Source organism: Nerophis lumbriciformis, linkage group LG08 (genome assembly GCF_033978685.3).
Source record: "Nerophis lumbriciformis linkage group LG08, RoL_Nlum_v2.1, whole genome shotgun sequence".
Lineage (NCBI taxonomy): Eukaryota > Metazoa > Chordata > Actinopteri > Syngnathiformes > Syngnathidae > Nerophis > Nerophis lumbriciformis.
The window spans coordinates 31,083,068-31,103,629 of record NC_084555.2 but is presented as its reverse complement, the minus strand read 5'-3'; the positions used below and the strand labels follow the sequence as shown (position 1 = coordinate 31,103,629).

General features: G+C 38.6%; 1 protein-coding gene across 6 annotated transcripts in view; it reads left to right on the top strand.

Moving 5' to 3' along the window:
* The window catches only part of zdhhc14 (zDHHC palmitoyltransferase 14), a 113,613-nt gene that overhangs the window by 47,625 nt on the left and 45,426 nt on the right, over positions 1-20,562 (top strand). For all 6 annotated transcript variants that reach the window (XM_061968659.1, XM_061968662.1, XM_061968657.1 and 3 more), the window contains exon 3: positions 4,228-4,388. In XM_061968659.1, the coding sequence (XP_061824643.1) occupies positions 4,228-4,388 (161 nt within the window). The remainder of the gene's footprint in view (positions 1-4,227; positions 4,389-20,562) is intronic.

The following is a 20,562-nucleotide window of genomic DNA, read 5'->3' as shown; positions in this document are numbered from 1 at the left end:
CAAGGTGGGCAGATCCAGGCTATCACCTTAATGTAATTGAATGTGGCGGAACGCCACAGCATTTTTATTACCGCCACACCTTGAAAATAGATATACATTTTTTTACTTGAAAAGCAATTAAACTAATACAATATATTTTAGCTCCTAGAAGAAAATACACAACGTCCAACGCTATTTTTAACTTTTATTACCAATCTTATGATAACAAATGGAACAATTCCAACAGGTTTTACCTCCCGTGTAAACACTTTCGTCTCCGTTATTCCGCGTTTCCCCGCCGAACACACAACGACACTTCCTCATTCTCCGCCAACCACCTTTGGGGCACGGACGGTGTGTTTGCAAACATAGGAAAAACTGACATTAAATACAAACCACACAAACATTAATTATTACCACCAGCAGGTCGTTACAGTTTGAATATATATAACACCGAAAACAGTGCTGCCGAACCCGGATGTAAACAAGACACACGCCATTGTCTGGAGCTTTGTCAGTATTTCTGCGATGTGGACGTAGCCAGATATACCCGTCGACAGCAATCTACGAAATGTGCAAATATTAAGAGGACATTGGCGGTTTTTAAGAAGAGAATGTTCAACTGGAGCAGCGCAAAGCAAGTGTGACGTCATGCTTGCTGTAGCTCGCCTCTTTCGTCACAGACATAAAGGGAAAGAAGTTAAGAGTCTCTAAACACAAGTACATTTTATAATAACACCAGAAGAACATTTTATAATAACACCAGAACTAGTAGTTTTTAATATAAAAAAAGTTATTTTATGACACTTGAAAAATTCCCGAAGTACATTGTACAATAAGCAACAACTATTGAAAATATGGCAAAACAATATTAAAATATAACTTCATACTAATTAATAATAACAGATTTGTTTTTAAATGTATGTATAAATGTTTTTAGCCTTTTTATCCAATCCAATCAACTTTATTTATATAGCACATTTAAAAAAACTAAAGTTTCACAAAGTGCTGGACAGGAGTTAAAACACACATTTAGAAGCAGAGTAAAACTAAGAAGAGTCAATTGTAAAAAACACTTGTTAAAATTTTTTTTTTTTAAAGAAAATCACAGCAGATTAGGCAATTTATTCGATGACGTCATGTGACCACACCCATGACCACGGCTAGTTGCCACAGGTATCTTGGCAGTCTAGGGGTAAACCCTAAGATCGATACAAATATCAACAGTAACGATACCAAGTAATATAGTATCAGGACGTTATCACAGTAGTTAGATATTTTTTTACTATTAAAAAATCTTTTGTTGTTTTTGTTATTGTTTACAAACTCAGGAAATAGAATCCCTATTATTGGAGGGCTTTAAGGGCAAACCCCAAAGGATTTAAATTACACCCAAAAATAGAAAATAAGGGTTATGATTTTTAATTAATATTATTACACCGCTATCCTGTGTTTTTGTCTGATCATAATTGTGACCTAAATATGAATCATCCAATGATTTTGAACATTTGACGTATTAGTATCAGCATTGGTATGACAAGTACTGATACTAATTGCTTTTGGATCGATACCCAATTTTACAGTATTGCCCGATACTATTGTAATATATGAGAACAACAGAAGAATAAGTGTTTATTACATTTTAACAGAAGTATTGACTGAACCAAGTTACAACAGAATGTAACCAGAGATTAACAGTATATCCAAGATGGCCGACAGCACTGTCTTTTGTTTGTCTGCTTGTCAAAGTGGTCTGAATTTCTATCTGTTTTAGTTTATTTTTTAGCCAATTTAAGTAAATTGTACTAGTTTTAAGCGTAACAATTGATGAATGAAGGCTTACTTCCAACAAGTGGCATTTCTGACTGCTTTTGTTGGATTTGGAAATCTGGAGGCCTTTGACCTACTAAAGCCAGGAGATGTTTTGCTAGCTGAAATTTTGGCCTTCCACCTGCCACAGCCCGGATCTATCCTGGCCCCAGCTTGGCCTTCCGTTGCCTACAGACTGGGTCTGCTAACTTCATCTTGGCCTTCCACTTTCACTTTAAGAGTTAGATGGGCATGCCTGATTTTCAATTTGTCTGTTTTCTTTAATTGCTTGATGTCAGTCTTTAACTGCTAGCTGAGCTTCTTCCCTCAGGCCGTAAGACTCTTGAATGCATCATATAATCCCCTCAAATACCCCCAAAAATTGATTAACTCGCTGGAATATAAAGACAATATAACATACATCCATAAACGTGGATGCATATGCGAAAGTGCAATATATTTTATCTGCACCTTATTGATTTTTTATTCTGCACTTCCATGAGCTAATGCAACGAAATTTCGTTCTTATCTGTACTGTAAAGTTCAAATTTGAATGACAATAAAAAGGAAGTCTAAGTCTAGATAATTGCTAATAATTAGATGGCCAACGTTCATGCGTGCCACTGACCACGATAACCTCAGTAATTCATTTAGAGCAGAAGATTTTCTATACTGTCAAAATTTATTGTAAAGGCCAAGATGTCAACCCTAAAATGCTTCGCCAAATATTGCCTACTACTTGACTTCTTGACCTTTGCGTTGCAGCACTGTTTGCACACAGACTTATCAACATCCTTTGACTTTCTCCCTTTCGTTTGCCTTGAAGGCAAAGTACCTCAAAACAGCCCTGTTGCTTCTTTAAATTTGGATACAGTTTGGTTGCTTTGGCACACCTGCAGCAGCTTTGGCCATGTTTTGTTATTTTGTTATTACTTCTGCACTATTATGTCAAAGAGCGGTAAGTAGAGATGCGTATCGCCCTGCTGATGCTTTGGGAGAGACTGTGGCGCCACTTTTATACTTTTTCCAATTGAGTACTGTATTGTTTAGGATACTATTTAGTATCGATACTTTTGACAACCCTAATCCCCAGTATGCATTACACTTGCGTATATTAAATTGGGCTGTCAAGTGATTTTTTTAAAATCATGATTAATCACGCTCTTGAACTTTGAATAATCACGGGTTATTGTTGAATAGATAACATTTTCTTAAGAAAATTTCCTAATATTCGAATGTCATACAGGAACGTTTTTTTAATTGTTTTACTGAACTGCAAGTCATTGATTTGCTCAAAACTTGGTGACAGTAAGTATATATGAAAGTATTTGCAATAGTATTGCAAACAAGGTACAGTTACTAATCGATGATGTAGTAAACACACTCATTAACAACTTAACATAGCACACCATTTAAATCTGCATCTACTCTTCTTTAGTTTAACCAGTTGTTTAAACAAAAACGCTTGTTTACCTTTTCAGATGACAATGCTGATCTCTTTTTTTGGCACAAGGCCACCCCAGCTGATTACTTCTGTGATTACCTACTGATGTCCAATGTTCTCCAGTAAGCAAAATAAATTCACGTTCAGCTAGTAGTTGCAACTTGATGCTCTTGTTTGTTTAGTACAGTTGGTTTATCCTTGTTGTAATTGTGCCTCCCCAAGGTATTGTACGACAGATCAGCTGTGGTGATCTTATTTATATCTTCTTGTAGGGCTTGATTTTCACAGATTTTATATGGTTTACATCTGGTGGCTGTCCGTTTAGCAAAGGCATATGTTTAACTTAACTGTGGTACTTTTGATGACAGCATTGACACAGGTAAACTGCCAGCGTAGCGTTCTCCTCTGCTTGGTGTGGATGTAGCATTCATGCTATCGGCACCATCCTTGAGTACATGTTTCGCCTTAAGATGGTAATATCAACTCGATATGCACCGATACGAATGTTTGTTGCTGCAATACCAACAAGTTACCTCAGATTTATCTAATGTTCTGTTATGAGTGGCAATTGGCTGTCTCTCATCTCAACCACAGACTGTGTAACAATGCGCTCGTCTTCCGGATTAAGCCTTAACCCGTAGGTGATTAATCTTCAGTCATATATGATAGCACCATGTATTCATTTATTAATCACATGCGTTAACAGTCACTATGGTTCCATGCACTAAATAAGTCTGATTTCTGAAATAGTTAGGGTTTTTTTGTATTTTCTCACCTACGTGTGAAGTCCAAGTGTCCATGCACTTACTCTAATGCGATTATTGGTCATACATGCTGGAGCCTATGCCAGCTGCACTCGGGCAGAAGGCAGGGTAGTAGTCGTACATTAATTAACATTAAAAAAACATTTGTAATAAATTAACCTCCATAGACATGGGCCTCTGTTGTTGTTTTGTCATTTGTCCTTCTCTCACGATCATTGCTTCTTTTTTCAGTTGTCGGTTCCTGGCCCTGCAGTTGACCCCAGTCATACCGGTGATTGGGGGAGTGCTCTTTCTCTTTGTGTTGGGAACGCTGCTGAGAACCAGCTTCAGTGATCCAGGTGTGCTGCCCAGGGCCACTCCAGACGAAGCAGCTGATCTAGAAAGGCAAATAGGTAAGAAACCACTACCGTTACGTTGCTATTAATGTTGACTATGATCAGAGTTGTTAGAGAAAAGGAGGCTACTTTTGGGTTGAATTGTTATTTAGGAAATTTTTGTTTAGATAAAAATGGAGAAGCTAATCTGATCACGTGAAGATGGTCTTTACTTTTTCAAGACATGTCAATACTAAATGACAATGCACTTTTGATGCACGCTCAAGAGCACTTTTCTTGCATAACTAAAGTTATGCAAGAAATGAATGGCCAAGCTTCTAATATCTCCCAAGGCATTGTTCCGTCAGACCTACAGTATGTAAATGCATAACTTTGGTTTGTTCTCCAAATTTTGGGGCAAATTTAGAATTGATTTAGCCATTTGAGGGTTCAACTGTACATATAGTACAGCGTTGTTGTATTTTGCCAAATTATTTATTTACATAAAGGGGTCACATTAAGCAAAACCCACTCGTCTCACCTGTTAGCACCTGTTTTTGAGACTCTGGGATTCCCATAAGTCACAAAATGTTTTATTAAAACCAGCGGAGATGTTTATCAAAAAACTTTGCCTTGTTCCAAAATCGCACGTTCCAATTGTTACGTCAGCAAATATCTCTATATGTAGTATTTATTTCCCGGGTAAAGCTTGCGAGAGTCAGCCATTATTATTTTTCGTAGCGTGTTTCTAATCCAAAAGAAACTAGACAATGTAATGTAAAAGGCTTTGTTTTTGGTGCTGGCTGGGTCTGAAAATACACTCTGCCTCCCAGAATCCACTGCACAGCATAGGTTGGGGGACATGAAACGCTGTAAGCAGGAAGTGAAGTGTGTTTGTAATATGAGAGAAATTGTTATTTTGGACATTTCCTGAAAATTGTAATAACAAGTCATATACTGTAGACCATAAGAAGGTGTATTAAATGTAAATTAGAATCATAATATGACCCCTTTACTAAGGCGGGTCCTTGGCTTCCATTTGTTTATTTAGTTGTCCCCAACTGTGTTAAACAATTAAAAATCACAAGTTTGCAACAACTTACATCAAAAGTCTTACCTGTGAGTACATTGGGTGCCTTTAGTTGGTGTAAAATAACAACATTGTGGAAAGCTTAGACTGCACCAAAAATGATTATTCAGTGATATGCCTCCAAAGACATGCACCTGGGGATAGGTTGATTGGCAACACTAAATTGGCCCTAGTGTGTGAATGTGAATGTTGTCTGCCTATGTGTGTTGGCGACTTGTCCAGGGTGTAGCCCGCCTTCCGCCCGATTGTAGCTGAGATAGGCTCCAGCGCCCGCCGCGACCCCGAAGCGAATAAGCGGTAGAAAATGGATGGATGGATTGATGCTCAGCTCCACATTAAAAATGTATTTTTATTTGCTCTGTAAAGTGTCTGTTTCCTGTCCTTTAGCGAGGCCACCTATGATCTCATTAAACCGAGACTGGGCTGATTTAATGCCATTACCAGACTTTTTAACATGTATAAATGTTCATGTTATTGCTGATTTAAGCTGCATTGTGCCTGTATAGTTAGAATTGACAGTTACCAAGTCAAACAAGTTTTTTCTGAGGAACATTGTAATAGTCATTGTAAAGTGTTATCTACCAGTAATCAAGTGTTTGACTAAAATGGTACAATTTTTTTTTTCCAAAGACAAGTTTTATACATGCAGTCGAGGGCTGCGTGATATAGACAATATAAACAACATAAATCATGCCGACGATAGAGCTTTTAATACTATTGTTATATCGTGATAATGCATGTTGATGACCCATTTTAGTTGTGTTGCAAGTATTATCCCTGAAGAATATTTGAATATTTATATTACTGTAAATTCCGGACTATACGCAGCTACGTTTTTCCTACGCTTTAAGCCCTGTGGCTTAGAAAAAAATGCAGCTAATTTATGGATTTTTCTTTGCCCATAATGCAAATAGTTTTCATAAAACACAAGCAGACACATTGAAAAAGTCTGTTTTTTTTCGTGCTATGGCGCCATCTTTTGGACGAGTTCACTCACTGCAGGTGCTGCGGGGTGAACATTTACAGTATTTCTTTCTGTTTAGTGCTTTAAACCAGAAGTACAAGTGTCGTTCCATCTGACTTTTAGTCATCTTTAGCGTTTTTACTCGTAGAGATTCTTCATTCATCATCATTGCAGGCAATGTTTGGGAGTTTTACCGTATAACTAAAACTATTCATACTTAGCAAACAGTCCAATGTGTGATGTTTGTAGGAGTGATTTAATGTCATAATGTAATGAAGCTTGTGTCGTTAGCATTAGCTAATTTGCTAACACGTTTACGAGTGTCTGTGTTAGTGATATTTACTTCCAATGGCATTCTTTTTGTATCGTGTCAGTTTCACAAATTTCTCAGTAAATTCAGCAAAATGTCACCATGTAATGTTTGAGTCTGTTTAGTTGATTGGAGAGCGAGCTTCCATAGCTAGAAGGCAGTGGTAATTTTGTTTACAGAAATGTTTGCCTTAGTTATCGTCAACAACCTATTTACCCCTGTCTAAAACAGGAAGATAACGAGTCAAAACAAATGCATGTCGGCAAAAACAATGGTGAAATTAATTGACAATTTAGTCGACGAATAAAAACGAAACGAAAATAATTGACAGACAAAATCCAATCATATTTAATTTTGTCTTTAGGTGGGTGAGACAATTCAGGAATCTATCCAATTAGAGTAGCATGCACAGGAGAGGGGCAGGGGTAAATCACTACTAAGACACGATGTTAAGATTTTTCAACAGGAAACAAGATAGAATGATAACGGCGATAACACTCCCAATGGTTAGTATTACCCTTTTAAATTAAAATGATATAAAAACCGAGATTGAGAGCTGCGCTTTTATAAACTTACGGGCCTTGGCGGACTTACTGGTGCCAGCTCGCTAACTTGAATGCTAACATGAAAACAAGAGAGATACGTCTTTCACCGTTAAAAACAACATACCCCAATCTAAACTTCTATAAACACATTACTGCCTGAGCTACTAAGCAATTCAGTTTTGCACATTGCACCTACAAGCTGTGCTCTCTTAGCACGGAATTATGATGATTGATCTCTACCCAGAGAAAAAGAGAGAGGCTGTTTTTATGGTCCGTTCAAGTACCGCAGAACAGAGTAGGACAGACAACGCCCGCCAGAAGTGATACATAATCAGAATAGATTTTATTTGTTACACACGTTTCATTTAAATACATCTTAAACTGCTACTGTACAAACAAATATTTACAGTACAACAATAAAAGATTAGCTTTTAAAACAGATAAAAGACTAAAACACTTCAGTGAAACATATCAAACACATGAAATTCAAAATAGTGTTTTTTCTAAAAGTGTGCTTATTTAAGTTATTTTTAAAAAGCTTTTTGAGCATAGTGCACAATAGTAATGATATCTGATAATTTTGGCCACAATAACTGTGATATGAAATTCTCATATTGTTACGTCCCTATTCTGTATTGTTACACACATCATTACAATTTGTCTTCTATCCCTGGAAAATAGAGAAGACATATGGACACATTTTACCCTTGCAAGGTAGACAAAAAGACACGTTGTAAACCCTGTGGCTTAATTTTCTTTGGTAAAAATACAACCAATTTGTAGCGTCGTCTGCAGGCTAGTCATCAGGACATCTACGCAACAGTAAGTAGGCCTGAACTAATATTTCCAAATGACTAATACTGTTCTGAATTACTGCTACTAGTAAAGAAGGAGCAGTACTGATTACTCTACCACTACTTTTGTTGTATGCAGAGGTGAGCTTGCCAACCAATCTAGAATAAAACTAGTTTGTTTCTTCATGTGACTATTTTAGTCATGTATTATTCAACATTTGAAAACAATGCTAAATTTTAGCTAAAACAATAACACACAATAAGATTTAGTGTGAAATGCACTTTGAAATATTCATGGGGTGCATGTTTTCTTGTGAATTTAGTTTTTGAGATCCTCTGCAATAATAATTAAAGTGCTTTCAAGACAACTTCAAAGATGTGTTGTCCGGTATACTTTATATTTTAGTCAACAACATTTACTGTAATTTTAGCAGTTCCCGCCATCATTGTGTGAATGTGTATGTTTGAATGGGTGAATGTAAATATAGTGTCAAAGCGCTCTGAGTAAAGAAGCGCCATACAAGTATAACCCATTTACCATTAATCGATACTCAAATTTGTGCGTCGCCCACAGGGTATTCGTGGAGTCTTAAAAAGTCTTTAATCCAACAATTTAAATGTAAGGCGTTAACATGTCTAAAATTCTCCTAAAATATCATAAAAGATCTTAAATACGATTTTGAATCCTTTTACGTAACTTGTTTTTAAATGTTTTGACTTTTGAGGATGCTATAATGACACTACAAAACGGAACTAGTGTGCTGTGCGCGCACAGCGGTGTGTTGTTGCAGCTTAGGGTAGCCCTAGAGAAAACTTGACGAAAGCCCACAGCAAAGCGGAATTACTTGCCTTAAATGGGTAAGTAAGTGCAAGTTCAAAGATTCATGACTCCAGAATGATCAGTTTATGCTTGAAGCCAGTGGATGGAAACGCTTAAAGTGTTTAGGACCCGCATGTGGAGCCATCGAGGAGGGAAGTTTTCTAAACAAGTGAATGGAATGATAATGTAGAAGTAAAAATCCGGGATAAGTCTGTGTCAAAAGATGCTGAAACACTTGCACAACTATACATGAATCAAGTTAACCCCCCTAAAGGAGTGGTATGTGGGTAAAGTGGCGCCAATTGCCGAAGGAGATCGATATGAGATGTTTACTAGTGAAATCATACTATTACACACTGATTTCTCTGTTGTAGTGTGTGTATTTATAGCAGTAAAATTGAAGAAAACATAATTCTCCTATATTATTTCTGTGATTTATTCTAATAATTTCAGGTCAGCGTCTTATACCTAATCTTTTTTCCAAGATTATACAGCAACTGACAGTAACAGCTGTAAATGTTGTCTGTCTAGTGTTTACACTCCGTTTATGATGGGGTGAGGAAAGCAAGGATTATTTGCGAATGTCATGTCATGCTTAAATAAAAACTTATCCTTGTTTATTACCAACATATTTTCAAAAAAGTCACAAAAACATGTAAAGTGTATTCATATGTACCAGATACAAAATGCGGTAAGCAAATTTGGATGTTACATTATTCACATCTGAATTGGCCATAATCACCTTCTTTCCTTTTAGACAATCGCTCTGTCTTGCACTCTGTTTCTTTATAACTTTGTGCAGATACAGTAAGTAGTACATTAGATGTTTTCATCCGTTTGCTCAATTTTGACAGCTGCATAACAGTGCAAAAGTTAACCATTTAGCTTTAGCAGAGATGCTAACGGACTCTTTCACAGACGATATATTGTCGTGTTTTCCTCTACCATTGCTGACATTCTGGTTGTTGTTGTTACATGAAAACACTTGATATCAAGCATACTGCAACTTTTGCAAGAAAAACAGAGACCCTGCTCCCAAAACTAATGTAAAATAGCCAAAAAATATGTGTTTATTACATTTTAACAGAAGTGTAACCAGATATTAATTGTAAATTACCAAGTAGATTAATAATAGTTTTGGCAAAAGAATGCAACTGGGAATGGTGCAATATGCTATGGTATCTGTCAGCAGCAAAATTAGAAGCCTTTCTAAATTGGCCCGAGTATGTAAATGTATGTGTGAATGCTTGTCTGTCTGTGTTGGCCCTGAGATGAGGTGGCGACTTGTCCAGAGTGTACTCTGCCTTCCGCCCAAATGCAGCTGAAAGGGACAAGCGGTAAAAAATGGATGGATGGATTGATGTAACTGGTTTCAAAATGGTTCTATTATAATTATTATACCAAATAGTATATTGAGATATTGGTATTAGGTAACACCGCCCATCCCTAATGCAGTCTTATCAAGTAAGTGCCCTCATTACAAAGATGAAAACAAGGAAGATGTTGGTGGGGTGACATGATGCTCAGCTGTTTACTGTTGTAATATCAGTTTTTTTCAGTGCTTTGGCATCAAACAAATGTTAACTTAATTAAAATGGGTTTTTATTAGATGGTATTTATTGACCTTTAACCAGCAGGTCATTACAGTTTTACTGTTGTTGTGATTATTGTTGTGCATTATGCTTTTTTTATTATTTACGACATCACCCATATTAGTTTGCATTTCTGCAGTCATTGTAGAATGGTATTTCATTGTCCGTATAAATAACCTGATGCAATGTTTATGGTTGAACGTCCAGCAACATGTGTTATTGCATCACACCAGAAAAGTTAGAGCCACTTTGCATTTCAACTTCAGTCCCCTTTTCCTCTAGCTCTGTTGTCCAGTGTGCAGCTGGTGCAAGTGTTGGCGTGGCAGATTTACATGCGAGACATCTGTTAGCGCTTATCTCGATCATCTACTGTACCTTCATTCCAAGCCCCAACACCAATCAGCCACAGCGTGATTTGCAAGGAAAACACTTTCTGCCCCTCTCTCTTTGCTTATTTTTCTCGTCTTGGTGATTGGACAGAATTATTTTGACTTTAAAAATAACAATAATGTTAACATGATTATTATTATCTGCAAATAGCAAATGCCATCAGGGTGGGGTATGAAATGTGCCTGCATACTCCTCCGAAAGTAGGTAGGTAGTATTATCTATCCTGTCATCTTGAAAAGAAAACTGCTGAATGGTCTGGCCACAAGTAAGCAAGGACATTAGTGTTCGCCATAAGTCTCATTAATGTATTATGATGTTGTCAAGTCAGCTCTACAGAGTTCAAGTCCAACACCCCTATTATTGATTTTCTTGCAAAAAACAGTAGAGCTAATAGCTGAACATTTGGCAAATGGCAGACAACAAATACCAGGACTGGCTATCATATTACAGGGAACAAGACAATACCATGACGTCACGTTGTTACCGTCACTGTGTGAATTGGGCCTAATTTAATAATTCACTTTGACACTACAATTTGGAAACGACACCCATGAGACTTTGAAGTGAGTACAAAGCTAAGTCTGTTCAAACACACAAAATGCTAGTCTCATGGCATTCAATCGATCTCAACTGGACTGTTTGATTTGTCTTAGAAGACGTTTCGCCTCTCATCCGACTAGGCTTCATCAGTTCATGCTCATAGACTTAGATTGGTCAGATCTAGTATAGCGGCTGATGCAAATACCTAAGCAGGCTTCATCAGTTCATGCTCATAGACTTGGATCGGTCAGATCTAGTCTTAGAGTTAGATTGGTCAGATCTAGTCTGGCGGCTGAGATTACAATGACCTGGATGAATGAGAACAGTCGTAGACACAACATGCTAGTGTTTTATCAAACGAAGTGTGCACTATGTAAATGAATGTTAGGTGCATTGAATTTACAATAACACCAATTAGGTCATAGGTAAAGTACGTCAGTAAGGGGGCTCCAGTTGAGCAATACTTCGGCCTACATTAATTCTGCATGGTCTTAATGGAAATGAAGAATATTGCTCCTGTGCAACACTTAATATAACATCTCAAAGGCTGGTTTAGTAATCCACTTGTGTTCTGTGTAGGCCTGGGCCAATAACACAATTTGCTAGACAATATATTGCCCCACAAATTATTGCTGATAAACAACTTCATTGTCAGCATTATTTTTTGTTTATATACCAAATTAAGCACTAATGTAATCATAATATATAATTATAATGCAAGTGAACATTTAAAAATATGTACTTTTCTCAATACTGTAGAATTGTTTACCATTGATGTACTGTCATTGGAAGGTAAATAACTTTTAGATGTAAGTAAACAAACAAAAAAATTCAATGGACTCTCAAATCTGAAAGCAAAAATGTAATTTAAATAAATATGGAACACCTTAAAGGGGACGGCGTGGCACAGTTAGGAGAGTGGCCGTGCCAGCAACCTGAGGGTTCCTGGTTCGATCCCAAGCTTCTACCAACCTAGTCACGTCCGTTGTGTCTCTGAGCAAGACACTTCACCCTTGCTCCTGATGGGTCGTGGTTAGCGCCTTGCATGGCAGCTCCCACCATTAGTGTGTGAATGTGTGTGTGAATGGGTGAATGTGGAAATAGTGTGAAAGCGCTTTGAGTACCTTGAAGTAGGGCTGGGCGATATATCGATATACTCAATATATCGCGGGTTTGTCTCTGTGCGATATAGAAAATGACTATATCGTGATATTCGAGTATACGTTCTCACGCAGTTCGATTAGCTGCAGGCAATACACTACAGGCTCTTCTCACTCTTTCTAGTCTCTCCTTCTCACAGAGACATAAACAAGCGCACCTTCTTACATACGTCACATACGTATACGCCCTCGCGTAGCAGAGAGGTAGCAGCATGGGTAACGTTAGCTGTGGTGCGAGTGGTAATACGAGAAAAAGAAGGTGCGAATCTGGTAACAATTGAAGGAAGAATTAATTCCCAAGAAAAACAGCATGGGGTCCATCGTCTGGCGGTGGTTTGGCGTCAAGTGGGAATATGTCGAACAGACAACCGTCATTTGTCAAGTGTGGAGCAAAAGCGTTGCTACAAAAAGTAGCATTACTGCTAATTTCATACTTGCCAACCTTGAGACCTCCAATTTCGGGAGGTTGGGAGCGGGGCGTGGTTGGGGGCGTGGTTAAGAGGGGAGGAGTATATTGACAGCTAGAATTCACCAAGTCAAGTATTTCATATATACAGGTATATCTAAATCCTGAAAATATGCAAACAAAACTGTGTTTAGATAATTGATACTTCAAACTTGCATAAATAAATATTAAGGAATATAACATAACTTGGCTTCTGAGAGCTTCAAAATGTAATGAATAAAATGTTAAAGTTGTTGATAAACAAGCAATTATTTTAATAATTAAATATGGTAATTTTAAATGAATTATTATGATCATTTGAAATTAATTATTTCAAATATGTTTATTTTAATGTATAATTCTATTGCTGAATGTAATAAGGAATCAGAAAAAATAGAAATAAAAATATAATTAATTTTTATGTTTTTAGCAAAATATAGTAAAACATTTTTTTTTTTTTAATTAATATATATATTTATTTTTAGGTAAGATAAACATAATAATACAATTTATCTCTAGTTTGGATGATTTAGTTCTTGTCACCCTGTGGTCCTCCCGTCATGAAATAAGGCTGTCAACACTCAGGTCGCATGGAGCTGGAGGGGGCGTGGCCTCCAGCTCCGGCTGAAAATCGGGAGATTTTCGGGAGAATATTTGTCCCGTGAGGTTTTCGGGAGAGGCGCTGAATTTCGGGAGTCTCCCGGAAAATTCGGGAGGGTTGGCAAGTATGGCTAATTTGTAGCATCATTTGAAAAGTCACCTGCTAGAGAATGAAGAGTGCTTACTCCGCATGTCAACATCTCAGTTCGGTGCCACGCCAACAAAATGCCGAGGCAACCATTTCCACATCAACACCGTTTGGAAAAAAAAAAAAAACTACATAAGGAGATAACGTCCGCCAGAACCTACCACATAGCAAAGGACGTACACTATTTGATTTCCTATTATGCAGCTCATTTTTATTTGACAGTTATTGAAATATCTTGTGTGACAAAAGTGCACTTTATTTGTTTTAAACTATTCTAGTGGCGTTCTGTACAAAAAGTGCACTTTAATTTAGTGTTGTTTTGATTTGTCATCTTAGTGACATCATGCCCAAAAATGCACTACTAGCTTGTTTTAAAATGTCTGACAATCTTGCACTTTCTGTTTTGAAATGACATGAATGTATGTGCCACTGCTTAATAACTGTTTAATTAATAAATACAGTTTTGGTCAATTGCCTTAGTTATGATTTCCCTCTCTGCATGAAAGTTTAAAATGAGCATATAATAATGCAGTATGAAGAAGAATGTTTTAATGTAGACACATAGAATCATCATACTGCTGTGATTATATGCATCAAGTGTTCATTCAAGACTAAGGCAAAATATCGAGATATATATCGTGTATCGCGATATGGCCTAAAAATATCGAGATATTAAAAAAAGGCAATATCGCCCAGCCCTACCTTGAAGGTAGAAAAGCGCTATACAAGTATAACCCATTTACCATTTAAAGTGCATTTATAGTGCATCTGCCTCACAATACGAAGGTCCTGAGTAGTCTTGGGTTCAATCCCGGGCTCGGGATCTTTCTCTGTGGAGTTTGCATGTCCTCCCCGTGACTGCGTGGGTTCCCTCCGGGTACTCCGGCTTCCTCCCACTTCCAAAGACATGCACCTGGGGATAGGTTGATTGGCAACACTAAATTGGCCCTAGTGTGTGGATGTGAGTGTGAATGTTGTCTGTCTATCTGTGTTGGCCCTGCGATGAGGTGGCGACTTGTCCAGGGTGTACCTCGCCTTCCGCCCGATTGTAGCTGAGATAGGCTCCAGCGCCCCCCGCGACCCCAAAGGGAATAAGCGAGAGACTAAGAAAACAAACGCCCACGGACATTTAAATTTATCGATGCCAGCAAAAGTATACATTTTCATCTATTGTTCGATTAATTGGCCCAGTCCTACTTCTTTTAATTGTGGTAGGGCTACTATCAAAGTTATATGAGAAAGGCATTTATAACAAATACATTGACTCATCCAACTCTCATATTATTGCAATATTGCAAGATTCTATTGAAACTGCAAAGAGAAGCATTGACTTAACTGACATCTTGCATCGGTGGTCATGGCTTTGCTTAATAATTGATGATGCATATATGAGAAATTAATGTAAAGCCACACCAGGAAAAATTCCTAGTTTGTGAACCCGTTCTCAAACAATGGCAATAAAAACTATTCTGATTCTGATTCTGATGTCATTGTCATCAAATGACACAATACATAGTTGGAAGCTTTCATTGGCTAAGCTTTTAATTACAATGCAAATGCACCACATGTAAAGAAAGACAAGTGATGTGTCACATAATGTTTTTATTTTTATTTTTTTATTGTTCGATCTAATGTCAATGCATGTTGACTTGACCGGCCCAAATGCAGAAAACTAAACTGGCTTGCATCCTCTTTGCGACTACTCGGTTAATCCAAAAGGCTCTCAGAGGCATTAATCAGACTGAATGACGGCGGGAGCTTCCTGCTTCCTTCCTTCCCTTTATCTAATATGGGTCAAGCAAGCTGCTGAATGCCAAGACAGTAACCTTGCCAGAAGAAGAAATTGGTTTCTTATGGCTTGCCACTTAATGTTCAGATAATTGGAGAAAGGATTGGAAACTTCAATCGAGAGTGCAGTAATAATGTTTACCGTTCAGTTTTGCTGTTTAATATTATAAATCACCACCAATACCAAATAATATTTTTTTTATATTAAATTATCGTTTCTTTTGACTATTTTAAAACATTCTCTGGGGCACCATATACCAAAGTCTTGAACATAAAGAAAAGCTTCTAATCCCCCATTCAGAGACACTGCACACTTGTTGACTCGTCATATGTTGACTGTCAGCTTTTAGCATTAAAATAACACTGAGATCAATATGAAACAGCATTCAGAGCGTAGGAATTGGTGTAATAAATCAATAGATCTTTAAAATTTGGCCAAAGGTTCATGCCAATTAGGGACACACACAATATGGCAAATAAGAGTAAATTCATTAATTGATGTAAAATATAATTTGGTGCAGTTTGCTGTTTGAACTTCCAGCCATCTCTTGTTTTAGATAATGCATCCAGAAAGTATTCACAGTGCTTCACTTTTTCCACTATTTGTTATGTTACAGCCTTATTCCAAAATTGAATAAATGCATTTTGTCCTCAAAATTCTGCAGACAATGCCCCATAATGACAATGTGAAAAGTTAGTTTTAAATTCTTTCAAATGTATTACTAATAAAAAAAAAAAAAGATAAAAATATCCAGGACGTCTCTGTACATTGCTTCATGAATGTTAGTCTGGTCAGGGAGGTGACTAAGAACCAAATGGTCCCTCTGTCAGAAATACAGCATTCATCTGTGGAGAGAGGAGAACCTTCCAGAAGGACTACCATTTTACAGCAATCCACCAATCAGGCCTGTATGGTATAGTTGCCCGACGAAAGCCAGTTCTTAGTAAAAACTTTGCCAAAATGCACCTGAAAAACTCTCTTACAATGAAAAACAAAATTATCTAGTTTGATGAGACAAAGATTGAACTATTTGGTGTAAATGTCAGCCGCCATGTTTGGGCAAAACCAGGCACCGCTCATCACCAGACCAATACCATCCCTACAGTGAAGCATAGTGGTGACAGCATCATGCTGGCGGGATGATTTTCAGCGGCAGGAACTGGGAGACTAGTCAGGATAGAGGGAAAAATGAATGCAGCAATGTTCAGAGACATCCTGGATCCTGTTCTATTTCCCTGTAATGTTTGTCTGATCTTGAATGGGATTGTGCTGAAAATCTTAATTTCCCCTCGGGGATTATTAAAGTATTTCTGATTCTGAGTCTGATAAAAAACAACATTTCCCATCCAACCTGATGGAGCTTGAGAGGTGCTGCAAAGAAGATTGGGCGAAACTGCCCAAAGATGACTGTGCCAAGCTTGTGGCATCGTATTCAAAACGACTTGATGCTGTAATTGCTGCCAAAGGTGCATCAACAAAGTATTGAGCAAAGGCTGTAAATACTTATGTAGAGCTGTAGCTATCAAATATATATATATATATATATATATTTTTTTTTATTTTTTTTATTTTTTTTGTGTCCTGTCCAGCTTCTCAGGCAAATCATATAGTTGATGTAGATGCCCATGTCGGCTGTTCAGATTTACTTTACAAAAGAGAAGTGTAGGATACTTCTCTTGTTGCCTTATTTGTATTTGACGTTATTAAATGTATTTATATTATCATTTAGTGCAGCCGGGCCGGAGCAGGAGGGGATAGAAAGAGAAAAAAAAAGAAGACAGAGGGGGAAATTGTGGGGACAAGAGGGGGATTAGACAGAGAGACAAAAACAACAACAGCAAACAACAACAACAACAACAATAGAGCAACATCAGCAAATATGACATGTACAAATATGATGGTAAAAGTAATAGCAAATAAGCAGTTAGCGAAAAATAAAAAATAATACAGAAACGACAATGAGCATTATTACACTACAAATGGATCAATACAAATACCAATAGAAATAGCGCTATTGATAATGAACAATACCAATAATTTACCTTTATTATCAACAATACAGTTGTTTAAATGCAACAATACATATATGTAATGATAACTTGAGATACGAAAGAATGCAGAAAAATGGAGGGGGAGAAAGAGAAGCAACCTACATTAACCTTGTAGATTGTTATAGTCACAATAGGTTAAGCTTTGTCAGTGTGCCATGTGTTACACCCAGTTTACCCTAGGGCAACAACGTTAATATATGTTTGATGAAACGTGATTATGTGCATGAGTGTAAGTATGCATATGTACTTGTATATGTACAGAATGTGTATATGTGTTTGTACAATGAATGTATATGTACAGAATGTGTATATGTGTTTGTACAGTGAATGTATATGTACAGTATGTGTATGTGTATGTTTGTATATTGAATGTGCGTGTGGATGTACGAACATTAGGTAGGTAAATATGTACTGTATTTGTGTATGTCTGTGGGAGCGTAGGTACCTATGTACGTATGTGAGCATATGTGAATTTGCATGTACAATACATTCGACTCCCAGAGTGCGTGGGAGCCAGAGCACGGCCCCATCACCCCCGAGAGCCCAACCCACAAACAGGAGGCGTGGTGCCCAGGGAACCAGGGACCACCGCCCCCACGCAGCCAAGCCGGCCAGCGACAGGAACCCCAGAGCCCGACCCACCGTACCGCCCACAAGGGCCAGCCGCAGACAGACGCACCCGGCAGAGGACAGGGCCCGAGAAAAGCAGGGGACAGCCAGACCCCAAGCCAGCGAGAGACCACACCCCACACGGGCAGAAAGGCGAGACGCCCCGCCCGAGGGACCCAGAGACTCCCCGCAACCGGACTGGAAGACCGCCCCCGCCCCACCGGCAACCGGGCCCCCACGAGCCCAACCCCTACCCCCGGAGAGCGCGGCGAGGCCAGCCCCCGGCCACCCCACCCAAACCGGCCGCCGCAGGACCACCCAGGCACAGGGCCACGGGAACCACCCACCCCACCCGCAGGGACCCCAACGATGGAGATGGAACAACCAGCAACCGCCCCGCCGAGCCCCCCCCCTGAGGGAGGGGAAAAATTAAAAAATAATATTAATAAAATATATTAAAAAATAAATAAATAAATTAATTAATTAATTAATTAATTAAAAAAAAAAAAATTAAAAGAAGATCACAGACATGCTGACAAACAAGGTCACTACCCCAGCAACTGGCCGACTCGCAGCACCTCGGAATACCTTGCAGCACCAAGCTACCACAATAGACGCAGGGACTAGGCCCAACAGGCCCCAACCAAGACGAGCACCCGGAAGGGATGGACAGCGGGACCCAGGAGCTCCAGACACGCAGTTCGGATGCAGTAGCCTGAGGCGTCGACCCCCGTCTGACAGGCAGGCCCAGAGCGTACCCCCAGAAATATACATACATACATACATATATACATACACATACACACATACATGTATACATACCCACACATACACATATATACATATACATACACATATGTACACATACACATATATAAACATACATACATACACACACATATACATACATATACACAGTTCGTCAGCCCCGACAGCCATCACGCGCGCGCGCTGCCACCAGTCACAACATCAGCCACACCCCTGCACCAGACCCAGCAGCCACGGGCGCCCACACCACAAACAAACGGCAGCAGAAACAGCAGCCGCAATAACCCCAGACAGCCAGCACCAGCCAATCAAATCAAAGCGATCAAAAAAAAACTGCGACCAGCAACCACACGCCACCAGGACCACGGAGACCAGCCGGCGCCAGCCCGCCAGTCAGCCCGAATGCCAACACGCAAACAAGAGACACCAACAACCCCCCCAACCAAAAGGCCCCCCACCCCAACCCAAACCCGCACAAACACACCACCGCCCAAACAACCGAGACACAGCATCCAGACCAGACACGGGGGCTGCGCCGCCACCACACCAAGTCACCAACAGAGACCCCACAGCGCAAGGTCGGGCCACACGGGCACGGACCCCACCCAACAGGAAGTGAGACCCGCGCGACGCCACACACAAATAAATAATAAGATTAAAAAAAATAATAATAAAATAAAATAAAATAAAATAAAAAATAAAATTTAAAAAATAAAATAAAATAAAAATAAGTAAATAATAAAAATAAGAATAATAAATACATTAAAAATAAAAATAAAAATATAACAATAATAAATGAATAAAAGCCTGGCAGGCCACCAGACCGCAGTCCCCGCCGGCCGACGAGGCAATGAGGGGTGCGCCGAACCCCAAACCCCCCATGCATGTGTACAAGGCCCCCAGAGTATCAAATATTTTAGTAATCGCGTATTCTATCAAATATCCCGATCGATTAATCGAGTAATCGAATAAATCATATTTTCCAGCTTCTCAGGCAAATCATATTGTTGCTGTCGAAGCCCACACATTTATTTTACAAAAGAGAAGTGAGGGATACTTCTCTCGTTGCCTTATTTGTATTTTGACTTTATTAAATGGATTTATATTATTATTTGGTGCAGCCGGGCCAGAGCAATATTTTTGCTTAATTAAGGTTTAATTATGCATGTTACGATGTGCCCTCAATTATTGCGTTTGGCCTAATTGTCTTTTATTTCCTAAATGCCTGTTTTCATTATTGAAGGCTGACACGCACAGCTGATATGCATCTGTGGTTGATCGTGCCAATTTGTGTGTGCTAATAAAAACAGGTACACTCACCGCCCTATGTGCTGTGTCCGCATAAAGGAAGTTCTTATGTCTCGTGCGTTTTTGATGATTATTATACGGTGCCGTTTAAATGGTGGTTTCTCCACGCAAATCCGCTGAGCTGTTTTCAACCTGCCAACAATACATAAACAATATATAAAGACAAACCACTTAATAATGACAACAACAGTTTTACATTTTAAGAATGCAATACATTTTTTTGCATTCATTGAATGCAAAATAGTAATCAATATTCATTTTGTCATCATAACATGTTTGAGATGAAAACACATATATATAAAATTAGTTCAAAATTAATATTCCCTGGG